This window comes from Setaria viridis, chromosome 3 (assembly GCF_005286985.2).
Source record: "Setaria viridis chromosome 3, Setaria_viridis_v4.0, whole genome shotgun sequence".
NCBI lineage: Eukaryota > Viridiplantae > Streptophyta > Magnoliopsida > Poales > Poaceae > Setaria > Setaria viridis.
The window spans coordinates 36,074,265-36,093,738 of NC_048265.2; the positions used below are offsets into that span (position 1 = coordinate 36,074,265).

Here is a 19,474-nt window from a genome sequence, read left to right on the forward strand (position 1 = left end):
TTATTTTTAACACGTGTCACATCAAATGTTTAGATACTAATTAGGAGTATTAAACGTAGACTATTTACAAAACTCATTACATAAGTGGAGGCTAAACGGCGAGACAAATCTATTAAGCCTAATTAATACATCATTAGTAAATGTTTACTGTAGCACACATTGTCAAATCATGGACTAATTAGGCTTAATAGATTCGTCTCGCCGTTTAGCCTCCACTTATCCAATAAGTTTTGTAAATAGTCTACGTTTAATACTTCTAATTAGTATCTAAACATTCGATGTGACGGGTGCTAAAAATAAGTCGGTGGAACCAAACCAGACCATAATCTTATTCCTTGAATGCGATTATTGATGGACCACGTGCGATTACAGCCGAGTCGACAAACGTAAGGATAACAGAATGTAAAATGGAAGAACCGGTATCAACTGGCAACACGTTCCAACCAAATTCGGGCACCCTAAAAACATTCAGAAACAATGAACCCCAGACACGGCTAATGACACCAGACAAAATCCATCATCCAAGAAGTCGTGGCCTTATTACAAACCAAGTTAACCAAGCATTGCTACGAAAATTTACTGTATGCTAAACTAGAACTCTAGCAATAGCAACCATGCAGACCTGGTGATGCACAAGCGAAAGAACATGACAGCATTTCACTTGTCCCAGATTATCACTGCAGCAGTTGCACGGGTACAGTAAATCCAAACGAAAACTGACAGAAGTATCATATTCAATGGGAACAAAAAGAAAAGGACCGCATGTAGATGCTACAGCAGAACTGGTTTGTGCTCTGTGGACAGTTGTATGCGCTAGAGTTGTATGCACTAGAAGAGTGTGTTTTTAGACCCGATCTAACATCTAAAATAAAAGTCAACCTTGTTTACTCACTTCTCTGGAATAAGACCACGCATCTGCGCCTGAAAATAAAAGAATCAAGTAGAACATAGAAAATATTGCCAGTAATCGTGGATTAATACAGTATTTTTGGTGTTTTATCTTCTAATTTCGCGCACTGGAGTTTTAGCGCCCCATTGCAGCCATTGCTGACACCTAGGGGTGTTTGGTTCCTTGAGCTAAAGTTTAATTCATGTCACATCGAATATTCAGAGGCTAATTAGGAGGATTAAATATGAGTTAATTATAAACTAATTGCATAGATGGAAAGCTAAATGGCGAGATGAATCTATTAAGCCTAATTAATCCATCATTAGCAAATAGTTACTGTAGCAGCACATTGTCAAATCACAGACTAATTAGGCTTAATAGATTCGTCTCGCTGTTTAGCCTCCATCTGTGCAATGGGTTTTGTAAATAGTTTATATTTAATACTCCTAATTAGTATGTAAACATTCGATGTGATGGGACTAGGGGGTGGGAACCAAACACCCTCGTAGTTTCTCAAGAATTTTTTTTAACAGTGACCACCAGCTTAATTTTAGGACTACAGAGTACAATGCATTAGCCTGCTCTTTCTTTTTTTTTCTTCCTTTTTCTGCTATGTTATCCTCTGTATGACATGGTGTAGGATGTTTTGTATGCTTTCTTTCTCTTAGTGAAATACTCTATCCTTTCTAAATTACTATTCGTTTTGGTTTTTCTAAATACATAAAATTTGCTATGTATTTAGACATAGTATACATTTAGATGCATATCAAAAGACATGTATCTAGAAAAGTCAAAACAAATAGTAATTTTAGGATGGAGGGAGTACGTGCTAAGGCACGGTCGTGAAAAAGCTTAATTCTAGGACTACATAATGACTACAGGTTCCACAATTTCAATATCAGATATCATACAGTGAATTGCCTGCTCCTGCCCTTTGCAAAACAATTAGATTCAACTGTCACAATAAAGAAACCCAACTTATCGAGGGAAGTCGATAGGAGGCTGTGGAGAGGAAAGTAGGTAGATAGGAAATGTTGTCGGTCGTTGGATCTATAAGGCGAAGGTAATTGATAGTACAAAATTAAGTTCTTAAGATTGTTACATGATATGATCTCTAACTTGCAGAGTGAGCCGGAGACATCAGATGGAACATGCCAATGATTATTTGCCTTTCCTGATTCACACAAAGTTCTGCTAACCTGGGACAAAGAGAATTGAGGATTCTCTCTTGTTAAACTTAAAAACTACGATCATGAAACAATCAAATGGAAGAAAGATCACAACAGCATGCTTGACAAAACTGCGGATCAGTATTCGCAAATATTCCATCAAGTGTTTTGGCCAAAACAAACATCAATTTCAAGCCCAAGCTGGAACAATGATCTAACGGGTGATCCATGCTCCTAACTATCTTATCTATGGTGAAGCACGGCCAAGATGAACCCAGATGTACTGCAGCATATTCTTGCAGCCACATATTTTCTTGTCAACCCTGGAGTCCAACTCCAGGTCATAGCACCAGGCGCCATTCTTATCTCCACAGGTACCATGCTTCCCCATGAAGGTATTAAATGACTTGTTAGAGCTGGGCTGTTGCATCTCCTTTTGCTCTGGCACGAAAAAGAGGCGATCCCTAGGGCTGGTGAGCTTTGCTGTATATATCGGAGGGTGCCCATAGAACTTGGGAAGGTAGACCTTGTTTTCCATGTCTTTTGGAGGCTTAGCCATTGATAGTGATGCAACCGTTCCCGTGAAGATTGCTCTGCTACCCAGTGAGTCTATCTTTTCCCACATCATCTCCTGCTACCCAGTAAGCTTCAGCACATGGATGGGTGTGCCATCCCTTCCCGTCAAAACCGGCAAGCAGCTCCTGGCTAGACTCAACCAGGTAGCCATTTTTGTGTGGGAACTCAGAACCAAAGCTGGTGGGTTTGTGAAGAAAAATCCAACTCCCCCTCCTCTTGGGACCATAAACTCCTAACCTTCCTCCTTTTCCCAGGCAGTACCAGAGACCCTTGTGCAGTACTGGGCAGCAAGACATTGTGAAATCCCTTCATTGTCTTCTTCCTCCTCCATCTCCTTCTCCTTGACCTTTTCCTCTTTCAACTCCATATCCTCTTCTTGCTTCTCTTTAACAGCATCTTCCTCGTCATTGTCGGATACTGAGTTGGAGTCACAGTAGCAGTCACAATTGCAGTCTGAGTCTGCGTCTAAGCCGGAGCCGGAGCCGGACCCAGAGTCTAAGAGTCTATTTGGTTTGACTTCTAAAGTGCTGTGGCTGCCGCAAAAAGTAGAAAGCTAACCAAAGCTTGCGCTCCTAGCACGGTACTTCAACAAAAAGCAGCTTCGCGCGACATTGTATTCCCGCAGCACCTCTTACCCGGCTTTCACCGGCTGCGAAGGATTGGTTTTACATCAAATTACCCGCCTGCCACTCTTTACAACTTACCGGTTCGATATTTTCCATGGCTCTCCTCTCTTTCTCTGGTCCAGAACCATCGCTCTCCTCTATCCACAACCGCAGGCTGCGCTAGGGTTAGCGCACGGGCCGGCGGCGGCGCTTCCTGCTTCGTCATCGGCGACGGCGGCCGCTCCTCCCCGGCAAGAGCGCATCCCGCCCTCTCTTCCTCTCCTAGGGCCGCCACCCTTTCTTCGTCGCAGCAGGCCGCTGCCGCCTTGTCCGTCACAGCGGGTCGCCGGTGGCAGCGGGATGCCCCTGCCCTGTCGCTGCTGCCAACGGGCCGCCGCCGCCCTGTCTTCGTTGCAGCAGGCCCCCGCCGCCCTCTCTCCGTCGCAGTAGGCCGCCGCCTCCAGCGGGACGCCGCTGACCTCTCTCCTGGGGCCGTCCTTGTGGCCGCCCCTTTCGTCTCCTCCCCGGACCAAGCTGTAGGAGCTGGCGCAGCGCAAATCCGTGGCTGGCAGCTCCAGATCTGCAAGCACTCGAGTGGACGGGATTCCGTGAGTCAGGATTCGAGGTGAGTCTCTAGGAGCTCGAGCTCAAGTATATTGAATTCCCTGTTGTGCTCTGTGCTGTCCGTCAGATACATGTAGGTAGCCATTATTAATTCATGGAGTATATTGAGAAAACAAACACATGGCTTGTTCATTCGAGTAGTAAATTGGCATGTGCCATTCGAGTAGTAAATTGGCTTGTGCACATTAAGGTTTTATAAACTGTGTTCTGTGAAATATACTTGTGGGAGTAGCTCATCTAAAAATAACTATTGTGCATATTATTAGGTAGGGTGAATACCACCAAAGATCTGGGGTATTATAACTTCCTTTATGCCAGACTAGATATATCATGGATGAATTGAAGGACAAGAGTATAGAGATAGACACTAGTTCTTGGGTCGTAGTCATGTTATGGTAACTGAATTGAATCAAAGTTTTTTTTCTTCATTCAAGAATGGCTGATAAGGCAGATTGGTGTGATGCCAATGTGAGGCTTTTTATTGATATCTGCAAAGGAGAGATAGAAGCTGGAAATAGGCCGTTGGGATTTTTCAATAGGACTGGTTGGAAAAATGTTATATCTAAGCATGAAGAAAAAACTGGTCAGAAGCTAACAAAGAAACAACTCAAGAACAAGTGGGACAATATGAAAAAGGAATATACATGGTTCATGGAGTTGAAAAATAGTGCAACTGGGCTTGGATGGAATGAGGCGAAGCGAACTGTTGAGTGCTCTAAGGAATGGTGGGATGAACACCTAGCTGTAAGCACTTTACTGTCATTATTCATTGTTCATTTTCAATGTTTTCATATTCTATTACTTGCTAATGAACCCTTTGTTTCATTTAATTTCAGAGGTGCAATAATCCTGAGAAAGGTATCAAATGCAATCATGTGAGGTTCAGAAAACAAGGGCCAAAGCACCTTGATGATCTGCATATATTGTTTGATAAGATACATGTCAATGGCGCTAGTGCATCTTGCCCTGGAGATATATCCTCTGATGAGTCAAGTGATGACGATGTGAGTGAGATACAAAAAACTCAAGACATTGATGATGTGAAGCTGGCTGCTTTGAAGAAATCAAAGCCAGGAAAAAAGAAACGCAAGGAACACTCTAGTTCTATTGTAGAGAAGGAGGAGAAGAGCCCATTCTTTCGACTGTACAAGAACACATGTTTGAAGATAGAAACTGCAGCAGATAAGATATCCTCTAGTGTTGAAGCTTCATCTGCTGCTCCAACCAATCCAGTCCCAAGCATTTCAGAGGCTATGAAGATGGTGAAAGATTGTGGAGTGCAAGAAAAAACTGCTCTAATGCACACAGCCACTTTCCTTATCGTCAAACCTGAATTTAGGGAGGTCTTTAGCTCCCTGGAAACAAAAGAAGGAAGGTTCGATTTGATTGAGAGAGAGCATGAAAAGGAGTTGTTAAAGCGTCAGTAGAACTATTTTCTACTTTATCTAGTGTTGTGTTGTGAACCAATAATTGTTTATTTTTCTTTGTTGAGAACCATTAGTTGTCTGTTATTACCCTTTGTTGAGAACCATTAGTCGTTTGTGCACCAATATTTATTTAGTTGTCTGTGAGAACTATTTGAGAACCATTGGTTATGTGTTCATATGGTGTTCATATATTCGTGTTGTCCATCCATATGATGTTCATATATTTGGTTATGTGCTTCTGTTATCTGAATGGAAGAATTGAACTTGTGTCTGTAGGGAAGAATTGAACTTGTGTCTGTAGATGGATGCCAACATGGAAGAACTGGCCAAAAAGGAGCAAAAGGGATTATTGCTTCTAGCTGAACTTTCCTATCAGGCTGCTACTATTGGTCAAATGGGAAACATGTACACGGATCGTTATTTCAACAAAGCAGAATACAGGGAAACATTAGAAACTGGACTTCAATGGGTTACGAGGTGCTTTGATCGTCCGAGGTACTTTTATAAGATGTTTCGAATGAGCACTGATATTTTCATGGCACTACATGATGTGCTCATCTCGAATTACGGTTTGATCTCAACTAACAATGTTTCATCAATTGAGTCATTGGCGATGTTTCTGTGGATCGTCGGAGGACCCCAATCATTTTCACAAGCTGAAAATCGTTTTACACGGTCGCTATGGACAGTTCACACCAAGTTTCATGAAGTATTGAATTGTTTGCGCAAGTTAGCAAAGGACAATATCAAGCCAAGAGATCCAACTTTCTGTACTGAGCATGAAAGGGTGAAAGAGGACCGTTTCTGGCCTTATTTCAAAGGCGCTATTGGAGCTATAGACGGTTCACATGTTAAAGTTGCCGTTCCAGCAGAGGAAGTGGTTAACCACACATGTCGACATGGATATACATCTCAGAACGTGCTAGCAGTTTGTGACTTTGATATGAGGTTTATCTTTGCGGTTGCTGGTTGGCCGGGTTCTGCACATGACACACGGATTCTCAATCATGCATTAGCGAATTTTCCTTCATTTCCCGTGCCTCCCAAAGGTATGCATGTTGGTTAAGAGTTAGTAATAGTTCTATTGTTGTTTTCCTTTGATGATTTGATTTGGTTTTGTAGGAAAATATTATCTTGTGGACTCTGGCTATCCAAACAGAGTAGGATATCTTGCTCCTTTCAAAGGAAGCACATACCACATACCAGAATTCCGGCTTCGTTCTGGACGTCCTCCTCAAGGGAAGTACGAGATTTTCAATTTTTTGCATTCATCCCTTCGAAATGTCATTGAGCGGGCTTTCGGAGTGTTGAAGCAGAAGTGGCGTATTTTGAAGGACATGCCAAGTTTCTCCACTCGTACTCAAAAGCATATTATTCTTGCTTGCATGGCATTGCATAATTTTATTCGTGAGAGCAATTTGCATGATAAAGTGTTTGATAGATGTGATGCTGATGAGGACTACCTACTACAAGAGACATGTGGCATAACCCAAACACAAGGAGATGAGAGTCCAGATGGGGAGAATGAGGATACGATGAATACTATTCGTAGTAGAATAGCTGATGCTTTGGTTAGGACGAGAGGGAGATAATTATGTGGACCATATGTTAATGGTGGACATTTATATGAACCATATATCTTTTGTGAAATGTTATCTTTGTATTCATGTGGACAATATGGTAATGGTGGCTGCAAAATTTTAAAAAAAATTAAATTTCCCTTTCTAAAATGGTAATTTACATGTGATTAAGTGAACAACACAGTGTTTTACAATCAATTTGCATATCAACAGTCCCTCGTACCTTCCAAGGACATTACAGACCTTCCTTGCCAAACCTACAGTCTCACAGCTGTTTCAACCAAACGACTTTCAGCTTTCTCACAGCTGACAACTTAAAGCAGCTTTTCCACAGCTCACAGCTCACAGCAGCTTTTTCACAGCTCACAGTCCAACCAAACAGACCCTAAGTCTAAGCCGGAGTTTGAGTCTGAGTTGGAATCAGAGTCAGAACTGGAGCCGAAGCCGGAGTCTGAGTTAGAATCGGAATCAGAGCCGGAGCTGGAGTCGGAGCCAACTTCGTCGTCCGAGACATCAACAAAATACTTCCACCTTTCTCCATTCCATCTCTGAACTCTTATAGTGTTCGTAGAAGCATAAAAGCCAAAGATTGCGCATTGCTCTGAATTTCCAGTCCCATCTTTATGCGATGCGCAGAAGTATCCTTCATCGTGTTTGGACTCAGTTGTCTCGAATGCTGAAATATCCAAGAGATTACCGAACAAGAGAGTCTTGTCTGGCGTCGTGAGAGTAACACATCCATTCGCATCTCCTGAGAAGATTCTACTTTCCGAAGGAACTCTTAGAGGGGTACGAACAATAAACATCTTGTTATGGTAGGGACTATAGCAACGAATCAGGTCGGAGTCCGAGATGGTGTTGCTGGTAAGAATGGGGGTGGAATATATCTGCAGGATAGACACGGAACACACAAGAATACCAGTGCTTACAAACCGATGCAAAGCGAGGAACATCGCTTGGGCAGAGTTGATAACATATCATGGAGACCAGTTCTGGTAACAATTGTGACCAAGGAGGTTGCCGGTTATTTTTCTCTTCATCAGTGCCAGTCGTACCCTTCATGCCCATTTCACAGTGAATTATCAATCCTGCATGTATGGTGGGAGGCAGATTAAGTCATGGCTTGGGGGAATTAATCCCGATGTAGGTGACATTTGGTGCCACAGGCTAATTTCTGAACAGTGAAGGCAGGCAGGAGTAGAGGGTCATTACAATGGAAATAGAGAACAAGGCATTGTGAACTACACGTATTACATCTATACGTTCATGTAAGAGTATCAACAATGCCCTAATCTGTTAATTTTTTTTCCCCAAACCGAATTGGCTCTCACAATCTATATAGTAAATTGCGATATGCAAATTGCAGGAACCCAACCAGCCAGCATCAATTATAAAGAAAAGAAGAACTTCCTGTCGGATTCAGGTAGTAGCAAAACCATATAAGAATGTCACATGGAGTAGAAATCAAAGACAGCTGCAAAGCAAACTTTCAGCAGCAAAGATCAAGCAGCTATTTGATGCGTCTATTCCTTTTTTCCAGATAACAAGAACAACAGTACACAGAGTCACAGACACTACCACTTCACAATCAACAATAATCTTACCAGTAGGAATCAATCCGCAGAATCCGCAGAGCCTGTCCAGTCCTAAATCCTAAGCACGAATTCAGATGAGAGAATCACCAGATTCAACCCAAAAATTAGAATCCCAGGGCCTGATTCCACGAGGCCCTGAACTTGAACTCTAATTGGTTCACCAGAATAGTAAGGGCCTATTTGGTTCCTCTTGCTAAAGTTTAGTTGCTAAAAGTTGCTAAACTTTAGTTGCTAAAGTTTAGCCAAGGCTGTTTGGTTCCCTTTGCTAAAAGGCATTCAATGAGAAGGATAAAGACTTGTTTGCCCCTAATAAATGCTACCCTTCTTTCTCCCTCCTCCCATCTTTTCTCTCTCCTCCCTGGTTCAACCGCCAGGGTCCTTGGCGCTAGTTTCCTGAAGGTTGCGCCAGGCTCCTTGGCGCCATTTCTTCCTGGCGCCATGCGCCAAGGAACAAAATGGCTTGTCACGGTGCTGGCAGCCATTTATTTTTAATTGAAGCCAAAAATTGTTGTGTAGCCCAAAAATTACATTGTTAAAAAAAATAAAGGTAACTATGACCTATTGAACAATTCATCGGCTATCCAATCCCGAAACTGGTTCATGCTTTGATCTTCATCTCCATGTTGGGTAGTACCTTCATTTGCTTGATATGATGCTCCTTCCGAAGGTGTAGCATAGTTTTCTTCATGATCCGCACTCTGAAAATCAACATTAGCAATAGCATTCTCTCTAATGAAATTATGAATTGCCATGCAAGCAATAATTATTTGACTTTGCTTTGCCATTGGATAAGCTGGTAAATCGCGCAAAATACACCATTTGTTCTTCAAAATTCCAAAAGACCTCTTGATGACATTTCTTAATGATGAATGTGCATAATTGACTACTCCTTTTTACCTCTTGGAAGTGGTCCGGCTCAAAATTTTGGTAGATGATATTTCGTACCCTTGTATGGGGCAAGATACCCAGGTCAGTTTGCGTATCCAGAGTCCACAAGATAAAACTTTCCTGCACATCAATAGTACCCGTGTTACATATATGCAGAAACATTCGTACTACGTGAAGAATTGTATCATAGAAGACTCTCATGTCATGAACCGATCCAGGCCATCCCGCAACGACAAAAGTAAATCTCATGTCGAAGTCACATATGGCTAACACATCCTAGCTAGTGTACCCATGTCGTCCCGTATGTTGGACAACCTTCTCTGCTGGTACAAAAACAGGCACGTGTGTCCCATCTATAGCTCCAATGCAATTGTCAAAGTATGGAGAGAACCGTGGAGATTTCAACTTCTGATGCACAGTACTAAATGTTGTGTCAACTGGTCTAATGATATCCCCTGCTAGCTTGGAAATACTGTGCAAGACTTTATCGAACTTCCTACTACATGTCCAAGTTGACCTAACAAAACGATCTTCGGCTTGCCTCATGCTTTGAGGGGCACCACACATCCATAGGAATAAAGCTAAAGACTCTACTGATGTCATTCTCCTTGTAGAGTTTAATCCATAAGATTGGACAAGGAGATTATGAAGCCTATCAAATACATCTCTATTCATCCTGAACATGTTGTAGCAAGATGATCTATTTCCTAAAGTTTTGATAACCCATTCATATCCAGATTCTGTAGGCACCCTATATTGTGATCTGTTCAAGTATGTGTCATAATAGTACATACCAAGCAAAGCACCAACGACAACAAGTTCTCTTCTTATCCTTTTCCTCTTAACCAGCCAGTCATCAACATAATCAAACAAGTCAACCTGTACACACATGGAAATGCCATGGATCAGCCATGAAATAGTTCTCAACAAGGCAGGAAATCATATCTCACATGACAATCAAATAGTCCACACAAGATAGTAAATCAGTTCTCACACAACAACTAAATAGTCCACACATGACAGAAGCATAGTTTACACAAGTTTCTTAAATAGTTCTAACTATCTAATGACAAAGCCAACACTTCATGACAGCTACTTGTTGTTGCCCACACTTCATGACCTGCCACACTTAGTTTTCAACCATTTCAACCTTGCTTCTTTTGTCTTCAATGTGCCAAAAGCTATTTTGTTTAGTCTAATGGTAAACAACTCCATAGCAACAAAGTACTCTTCTGACAATTCTGATGCTCCACAATCCTATGCCATAACAAGGCTTTCTTTGAACTCCTCTTCTTCTTTATCCTGAGAATGCCTTCTAAATTCCAACTCCATCTCCTTCTGCTTCAATTGTTGTTGCAGTTCCAGTTCCTTCTGCTTCAATTGTAACTCCATCTTAACCCTCATGGTATTGTTATCTTCAGAGCTGCTAGCTTGCATAGTGTCTATGAGGCCCTTGAACATGCTAAAAAATGGACTTTTACTCTTCTTTGGTGGGCTTGATGCTGTGTCATTTGTACTGGTACTCCTTTTTCGGCTGCCATTACTCATAGGGCTCTCTTGAGGGTAGTCGTCCTCATCCACCGGTAAGTCATCTTCATCAGGGAACTCCTTATCCTCATCCACATCTCCAGCTATGGTAGATGTTGATCCATCAGCAACCTTTTTGTGGAACATCTCATGCAGTAGCTCAACATAGTGAGGTATGAATCTGCTAAATTTATTGCATTCTGGTGACTGCAATCCAATGATAGAGGAATTCAGAAACTATGTACCTTGCAACAAAAAAAAGTAAACAGCACAAACAAAAAAAAATATCTACCTTGCTGTTATCTTTCCACCATTGTTTCAATGTTGAAATTGCTCCATTACTTTTTCTACCTAAACCTGATTGTTTCATTGCCAAATTGTAAAATTTATATAATTTCCTGCATTGTGTCCACCTATTTCTGAATTGCTTGATTTCATGCTTGAGGTTAGTCCTTTCCCTGAATTTTGCAGCTATTTCCTTGAAACCTCTAGAATACACCACCCCACCTGGTGCATTGCCTAACCGGATTTGTTCCACAGATAATTCACAAAAAATGCCTGTGTTTTTTTGCTCCAGTTTGCTTTGTCATATTTGTTCTAACACAAAATGCAAAACATAAATACTCTAACAAAATAAGAGATGCACACTACTCTAAGAGGACAGGACGCTTACATAAGGTTCGTCCCCAGTTTCGTCGTCCAATTCTTCAACATCCTCAATGTTCATGGATGATGACGGCAGAGGCTAGGCCTCATCCCAACCTCCCCCGAACAGATTGCCGGATAGGAGGACTACCATCTGAAATGTAAGAGGAGCAACAATCAGAACCAACAACGACAAATCACCAAGAACATCCACCAAGATGAACCAATTCATCAAAAAAAAGAGGTAAACCTGCAGGCGGCGAAAGTGAAGCAGTAGCAATCCTTCCACGGCCACGGCGATGACCACGTGCAGTGACACCCCTTCCTCGGCCGATGGAAACACCACCATCGCTCTGACGGGGAGGTTGAAATGAGCCGAGATGACCACCATCGCCGCGTCCTCTTCCAGACTCCAGAATATCAGAGTACACATCGAGGAAGGGGAATGCCTCATCCTGGGAGTTGAGGTCAAGATCCTGCATGTTAACCCTCCCAACCGAGAGAGATGGAGCCGCCCGAGCGCGCGACGGGCCTTGGGACAGGAACTCCAACTCGTCTGGATCAGGTATGGCAGCAGGATTAGGGAAAGAAGGGGCCACTGAGGATGAAGCACCCTGCGAAAACCAATCACAGTATCCATCCATCTGCTCGGAGCGGTTGCGGTGGGGATGGGGCAAGGGGAGGTGGCGGCGGCGATGGGGATGGTGCAGGGGGACGTTGGCAGCTGCGGTGGGGATGGGGCTGGGGATATTTGCGCCGGCTATGGAGATGGAATAGGGAGAGGCACCGACGGGGAGGAGGATGGAGCAGAGGCTGTTGGCGGCGGCGATAGGAATGGATCCGGGGGTTACGGCGGCGAGGATGGCGGATCCGGGGTGTGGCAGCGGGACAGATCCGGGGTGGGGGGTGGGGGAAGGGGGGAAGATGGGATGCGGAGATGGAGATGAATCTGGGACCTACGGTGGATGGGGTGCAAGCACCGGCGGTGGGGCTGGACTGCAGGAGCTAGCGGCTGTGGATGCGTCAAGCGGCGGCGGTGGATGTGTGGAGGCGGCAGCGGTGGATGCGAGTAGCAGAGGAGTGAGAGTGCGAGTGCGGGAGGGGTAGGGAGGAATAGAGGATGCGGGGAGCAGAGGAGTGCGGCAGACGCGGGTGGGGTGTGAGTGCGGGAGTGCGGGTGCGCACCAGACAACAATAAATGAGAGGTATAGGGTGTCCAACCCAACCTTTTAGCAAGTTTAGCAACCAAAATCTTGCTAAACTGCTAAACTTTAGCAACTCAACTTTAGCAAGTTTTAGCAAGGGTGTTTGGTAGTTTAGCAGCTAAAAAGTTCTAAAACTTTAGCAATTAAAGTTTAGCAAGGTGGAACCAAACACCCTCTAAGTATCGACTCGACGTGACTAACAATAACAAACTTGGTAATGTTGGAGAACAACCGGACCCTAGGATTTAGTATATACCCCCGACCTCACGCAACCAAATCCTGATTCGATCTGTACTCTGAAAAGTGAAAAAAAATACTCGAACTCCAACAATGTTCCAAAATTAAGATCCGATTCTATTCGCGCGGTTCACAAGCACAGGAATGATGGATCATATTGCAAATCTGCACCCTTCCTCCATCCATAATAAAAAGGAAAAAAAGTCCATTTTACTCCCCTCACCTATCCACTTTGTTTGCTTAACCCCTGAACAAAATTTAGGCTCAATTTACTCCTATAAACTATTTCATTTGGTCCAATCTACCTCTAATTAGATTTTTCTTTTTCCTTTCTCTATTGAATTTTGATTTCAAATTTTGTGAGCAGATACAAAATATAATGCCTTATGTTAAAAAATTATATCAAGAATTTTTCAGGATTATTTCATAGGTTAGGAATATTTAATATGAAATTGATCTTAGATATTAAAAAATGTATGAAAAAGTAATCATGGAAAATTGCTAATGTATTTTTATAACATAGAGCATCATGTTATACGCGAAGAAAAAAAAGAGAAATATAATTAGAGGGTAGATGGGACCAAACGAAATAGTTTGGGAAGCAAAATGAGTCTAAATTTTGTTTAGAGGATTAAATGGATAAAGGAAATAGGCAAGATTCTAATAAAAAGCGGGGCCAGAAAAAGAAAAGAGTGCGCCCAAGCTAGGCGTTTCATCGAGCCCCTAATGTAGGTGGCTGCCGTCGACCATTTCGCACCGTAGACAGGCTCCTCCACTACACCGCCGCGCTGACGCCGATTCGAGCCGCAATCATGGCAACCACGTGTCAACTCAACACGATGACACGGCGTGCTCGGATGCTCGTGTGTCGAACGCCGCTCATTCTAGGCCCCTTTCGTTGCTGCTTTTATTCTTGGCCCATGCGTGGGTTTGGCTGCAAGTGATCGGTAACAAGTACAAAAGGCAAATTAGGTCTTGTTTAGTTGCTCAACTTTGGGGTATCAAAATTACTGTAGCAACACTATAGTGTTTCGTTTGTATTTGTGAATTATTGTCCAAATATTGACTAATTAGGCTCAAAAGATTCGTCTCGCAAAGTACAACAAAACTGTGCAATTAGTTTTTAATTTCACCTACATTTTGTACTCCATGCATGTACCGTAAATTTGATGTGATGGAGAATCTTCTTTTTGCATAGTACGAAAGTTGGAATTTGAGGTGAACTAAATAAGACCTTAATTGACCGGACCACCTTTTTCTTTAGATTAGAATTGACCGGGCCACGGCCACCTGGAGCACGGACTCCGATGTCTGATCTCGTGGAGGCAATTTTTTGCCCAGATGATGCTCATCACATCCTAGCTATACCAATCAAGAACACAGAAGATACTCCCGCCTGGGCAACATTTTGCAGAGACTACTATTGCATGCAGAGGGATGCTGCCTGGTGGAAAGTACCAGTTTCAAACATCTCTTTAGTATCGATTGTGCAACCGTACTACTATATCGGAACTAAAGGGGCATCAAATAATCAGTACTAACTTGTTTTTCGTCCAAAAAATAAAGAAATAATATTTTGAAGAGTCGGGAGGCTCCCACATGCACAATACGCGCAATCTGTGGGATTCAAACCCACAACCTCTGACCTTGTGTGAGCCTTCCTTACCACCTCATATACACAGCACATGTGATAGAGTTAGATATGCTTTACTTTTGAAGTAACCCGTGGAGAGGCTTTTAGTACCCACTTTTAGTACCGGGTGGTATTACGACCCGGTACTAAAGTCACGAGGATTTGGACCTTTTAGTACCGGGTGGTGTCGTTGTCAAGATTAGCGGGTCAAGATTTAGACTAGTAAATTTCTTTTATGCGCGTAAGGCTTCGGATGGTGGCGTGAGAGACACGGGGTTTAGACTGGTTCGGGCAAAGGAATGCCCTACGTCCAGTATCGGGAGCTGCTCGTGTTGCCCACGCGGGGTTCTGTAGTAGGGGTTACAGGAGTGCGAGAGAGGGAACCGATCCCAAGTCTCTTGGATGTACCCTGACGCTCTGGCAGGGTGCGCTCGTGTGTTCTGTTGTCTAGGGGAGCGTTATGGTGTCTTTAGTTGTGCGTCCAGCCTCGCCTGTCTCAGGCCCTCGATTCCTCTTTTATAGCGTAAGGAGGCCACCAGAGTTACAGGTGAGACCGAATGTGGGGAGCGGTAAAATTGATAAACATGGCTAGGTAAAAACACAACGAGAGGGAGGAAGCAAGTTCCCAAGTCACCGGCGTCCTCGCCGGCCTTCGGCTTCCACCGACGCGTTTGCCGGAAGAGGGTGGCGGCCGTTGCCTCCTGTCGATGGCTTCCTCGGCGACTGTAGCCGCCGGATGTGATGATGACGTTTTGTTGTGACCCCCATGTCCGTTGGAGGCGGCGGATCTTGCTATCCTGCTGACGCCCCGCGAAGAGCGGACGTCGCATCTCTGCCGCCGGGCACGCGGGGCATGAGAGCGGGCGAGGCTTCCTCCTGCTCCGGGCAGCGCAGACCATGAGTGCCCTGTAGCCAATCGGAGAGGGTCGCAGCTATTGTAGCAAGTACTGTGCGGCCGGGCATGGGTACTTGCGCCAGGTTGCGTGGGGGCGTGGATATCCTTCCCTCTGACAGCTTTGCGGTGCATTTTTGGTGGAATCAATAGGGGGACCCACGAGATCCGCGCCCGAGGCGAATACTTGTCTGGTGGGCCCAGGTCAGCCCGACCTCCTACGCTTGGGGTCGGGCGAGGCGGAGGCCTGCGGCGGGGGGTCGGATGCTCCCGACCCCGGACCTGCGGTCGGTCGAGGCGGAGTCTTGGTCTCACGGGGGTTGGGGATGCCTGACCCCAGGATACCGGGTCAGGCGAGGCGGAGCGTAATTCCCGTCCCCCGTGTTGGGCCGGCGCCAGTTTCATTACCTTAGGCGGGCCTGGGCCTTCATGTTTTGTTACTTCCATGGGCTTGGGGGAGATCATTAATATTTCCCCCCGACAGGTGGTGTTATAACCCGGTACTAAAAGGCATCTGACGACCTCTAAAAAGCAACCGGTATTGAGCATTGGGACGAATGCTTAGTTTTTCAGCAGTGGAAGTGTTTCCTTTTCGGAGTTTATGCTGCAATAGCCTGCCCAGAGTGAGTCTATAGCACTGAAGGGTGTGCATACTGAAGCTCGGGCTCATTTTATTCCTAATTTCTTAAAAGCCAAACGGGTGAAACATATATGGAGGATTGAGAACCTGGAGCACATTCGACTGGGTCAGATAAGCAAAAAAAGTTCATATTGCATGGACCTGAACTCTGACAAGCAGTTGAAACTATGCATCTTTTTATGGGGTATACAATTACACTATTAGCCACTGCATTGCAACTTCTGTTGTGGACTGCAAGCTGCTGGAAAAGAAAACCAAGAACACGTACTGTTCCGCGCCCGACAACACTGTTGCAATTGCAGATGGAGCCATAGAGATGACGCCGTACGAAAGGGGACTCGGGGCAGCCAGGCTGGCTCGTCGGCTTTGGAGATGACATCGGCAAGTGCCGTCATCGCGGACACAAAGAAAAAGGAGGGGTGGCGGCTCCGGAACGGGGCATGCATACGGTTCGATTAGCACATGGAATGTTCAGATACTAATTAAAAATATTAAATATAGATTAATTATAAAATTAATTGTATAAATGAAAGCTAATTCGCGAGATGAGTCTATTAAACCTAATTAATTCATGATTTGACCATGTGATGCTACAGTAAATATGTGCTAATTATGGATTAATTAGATTTAATAGATTCATCTCGCGAATTAGCCAGGACTTATGCAATTAGTTTTATAATTAGTTCACGTTTAGTTCTTTTAATTGGTATCAAACATCCGATGTGTTCTGAACTAAAAATTAGTCTGGCGGTGGAATGAGAAGACCTGAGCCACTCGATCAAAGAACCTAACGACTGGAACTTCGTGTTCTGCATCGTGATCTCCTTATTTAACGAACCGAACGAAAACTCTGCCACCCCTAGTTTGACGTCCATCGAGGAGTGCATGATCAATCCGAGTTCGAACCGAAGATGCAACGTGGCACAATGCCTTAGTTCTATTCGTGTTGATCTATTCGCGTTGGAGTCGGTAAACCCAGCTGCTGCCTACAAATTCTAACCGCGAGAACATTTCGGCGCTGGATCCCGACGCGCATCTCATCTGCTGCCCTAGGCGACGCGACCGCGCGCTTCCGCTGCGCTCGCCGCCGCCGCCATGGCGTATTACATGACGCATCGAGCCCAGGCCAGCGCCACAGCCGCCGCAGAGCGCAAGAAGCGTAGAGAGATGGCGCGTGCGGCGGCGGCAGCCGCAGCTCCCCGTCCCCGCGCCCCACTCGCCGTCACGATCAGCCGCTACGAGAAGATAGAGGCGATCGGCGCGGGCGCATTCGGCGTCGTGTACCGTGCGCACGACCGGCGCACCGGCGAGATCGTGGCGATGAAGCGCCTGAACGCCCACGACTTCGACGCCCCCCGCCTCGACTCCATCTTCGCCGACGAGGTCAGCGCGCTCGAGGCGTGCCGCGGCCTCCCGTGCGTCGTGCAGCTGCGCGACTCGTGCCGCCGCGACCCGACCACCGGCGAGTCCTTCATCGTCATGGAGCTCGTGGGGCCGTCGCTCAAGGACGCCATGAGGACGGGCCGGGGCGGCGTGAGGCGGCACGCCGAGGGCAAGGTGCGCCGGATCGCGCGGCAGCTTCTCGCCGGCGCCGCGGCCATGCACGGCGTCGGGCTCATGCACCGGGACATCAAGCCGGACAACGTCCTCGTGGGCGCCGGCGGCAGCCTCAAGATCTGCGACCTCGGGAAGGCGCGCGCCGTCGCCGACGACCCGCCGTACTCGAACCCCGTCGTGGCGCGGAGCTACCGCGCGCCGGAGCTCCTGCTCGGGTGCGCCGACTACGACGCGGGCGTCGACACGTGGGCGATTGGCTGCATCATGGCCGAGCTCCTTGCCGGCGGCCTCCTCTTCTACGGGGACTCGATCAAGGAGCACCTCAGCGAGGTGCTCAACGTTCTTGGCACGAACGACATCAAGGAGTGGAGCCATTGCCCCGAGCGCCTGCCGAGCGGCTGCGGGCCGACAAGCTTCCTGCGTGACCTGTTCCCCAGCAGTTACGAGTTGGCCATGGCCACCGGCCGGCCGTCGCTGTCGGAGGCAGGGTTCGAGGTCCTGAGCGGGCTCCTGAGGTGCAACCCGGAGAAGCGGATGACGGCTGCATGCGCGCTCAAGCAGCGATGGTTCGATCAAGCTTGACAACGTGCTAGAGTGAAACGAATGGAGCGGCTTTCATGTGCCCAAACTGTTATTTGTCATGTACAATAACTCTGTTAAAGTAGTTTATATTAATGATTTGTAGCAGTAGTATTTTTGGTGTTCTCAAATGCCAAGAATGTTCTTTGTTTTTGAGCATTATACAATTACAATGGATGCCAATTGAACCAAAATAATAATAATAATAATTATTTGATATGCAAACAGTGTAATTGATACGATATTTCCTGAACTTTTCTGACTATATACTTTGCAGTCTTTATTCTTATGAAAACGGTCTGCGGTCACTTTATTAGGAATTATGCCCACATATCTTTGTCCACAAAACGTATATCAGGGAATGGCTCATATACTAGTCACCGATTTTAATTTGTTTTATAGCTGAAAAGCATTTTTCAAAGGTTGCTATTAGACCTAGCTTAACGAGGCGACACACCAACGGACAATAATTTCTTGAACCCACCATCAACTGCAAACTTTTACAGCCCGTTCGGTGCGCTTCCGCTGGGCTTTTTCCGACTGGGCTTTCCAGGAAGTCGTTCGAGCGGCTTAACGCACCGATGCTGCCTATCGCCTCCCGTGCTTATCTAGTCGCCTCCCTCTCGCCCCCTCCGTCGCGTGCTCTCGCCCCCGATCCGCCGCCGTCGCCCCCGCCGCTCAGCAGCGCCTGCCGTCGCCCCCGCCGCTCAGCAGCGCCTGCGCTCTCGCCCGCTCTCCGCCGCCGTCGATCCCAGATCCCGCCCGCTCGCCGACTCCATCGCTCCCGTCGCTCGGCCGCTCCAGCGCTGTCGCCCGCTCTCCGCGACCGGCGCTCGAGATCTCGCCCGCTCTCCGCCGTCGGTCGCGCTCGCTCCGGATCTGCCGCCGCCGCTCCCTCCGCTCACCCGCTCCCTCGCTCGCGCCGCCTCTCCGCCACCGGCTTTGCGTCGTGTCGCCCACTCCCTCGTGGTCGCCTGCGCGACGCCGCCGTCGGTCCTGCATCTTGCCCCCTCGGTCGCTAGCGCTCGCTCTGGATCCGCCGCCGCCGCAGCTTCCGCTCACCCGCTCCCTCGCTCGCGCGCGCTCTCCGCTGCCGGCGGGCCATCGCGTCGCCTGCTCCCTCGCGCTCTGCCGCGCGATGCCGCCGTCGGTCCCGCTTCTCGCCCCCTCGTCGCTCGCTCCGGATCCACCGTCGCCGCTCCCTCC

At 46.4% G+C, this 19,474-nt stretch overlaps 2 protein-coding genes across 2 annotated transcripts; both read left to right on the forward strand.

The window, feature by feature from the left end:
* Nucleotides 1-4,298: 4,298 nt before the first annotated feature.
* LOC117849236 (uncharacterized) lies at nucleotides 4,299-5,308 on the forward strand. The gene is made up of 2 exons (XM_034730805.2): nucleotides 4,299-4,607; nucleotides 4,700-5,308. The coding sequence occupies exons 1-2, from the start codon at nucleotides 4,299-4,301 to the stop codon at nucleotides 5,288-5,290; spliced, it is 900 nt and encodes a 299-aa protein (XP_034586696.1). The 3' UTR covers nucleotides 5,291-5,308.
* An 11,919-nt stretch (nucleotides 5,309-17,227) lies between these two features.
* LOC117849235 (putative cyclin-dependent kinase F-2) lies at nucleotides 17,228-18,271 on the forward strand. The gene has a single exon (XM_034730804.2). It carries the CDS (start codon nucleotides 17,228-17,230, stop codon nucleotides 18,269-18,271), a length of 1,044 nt encoding a protein of 347 aa, XP_034586695.1.
* Nucleotides 18,272-19,474: the final 1,203 nt, after the last annotated feature.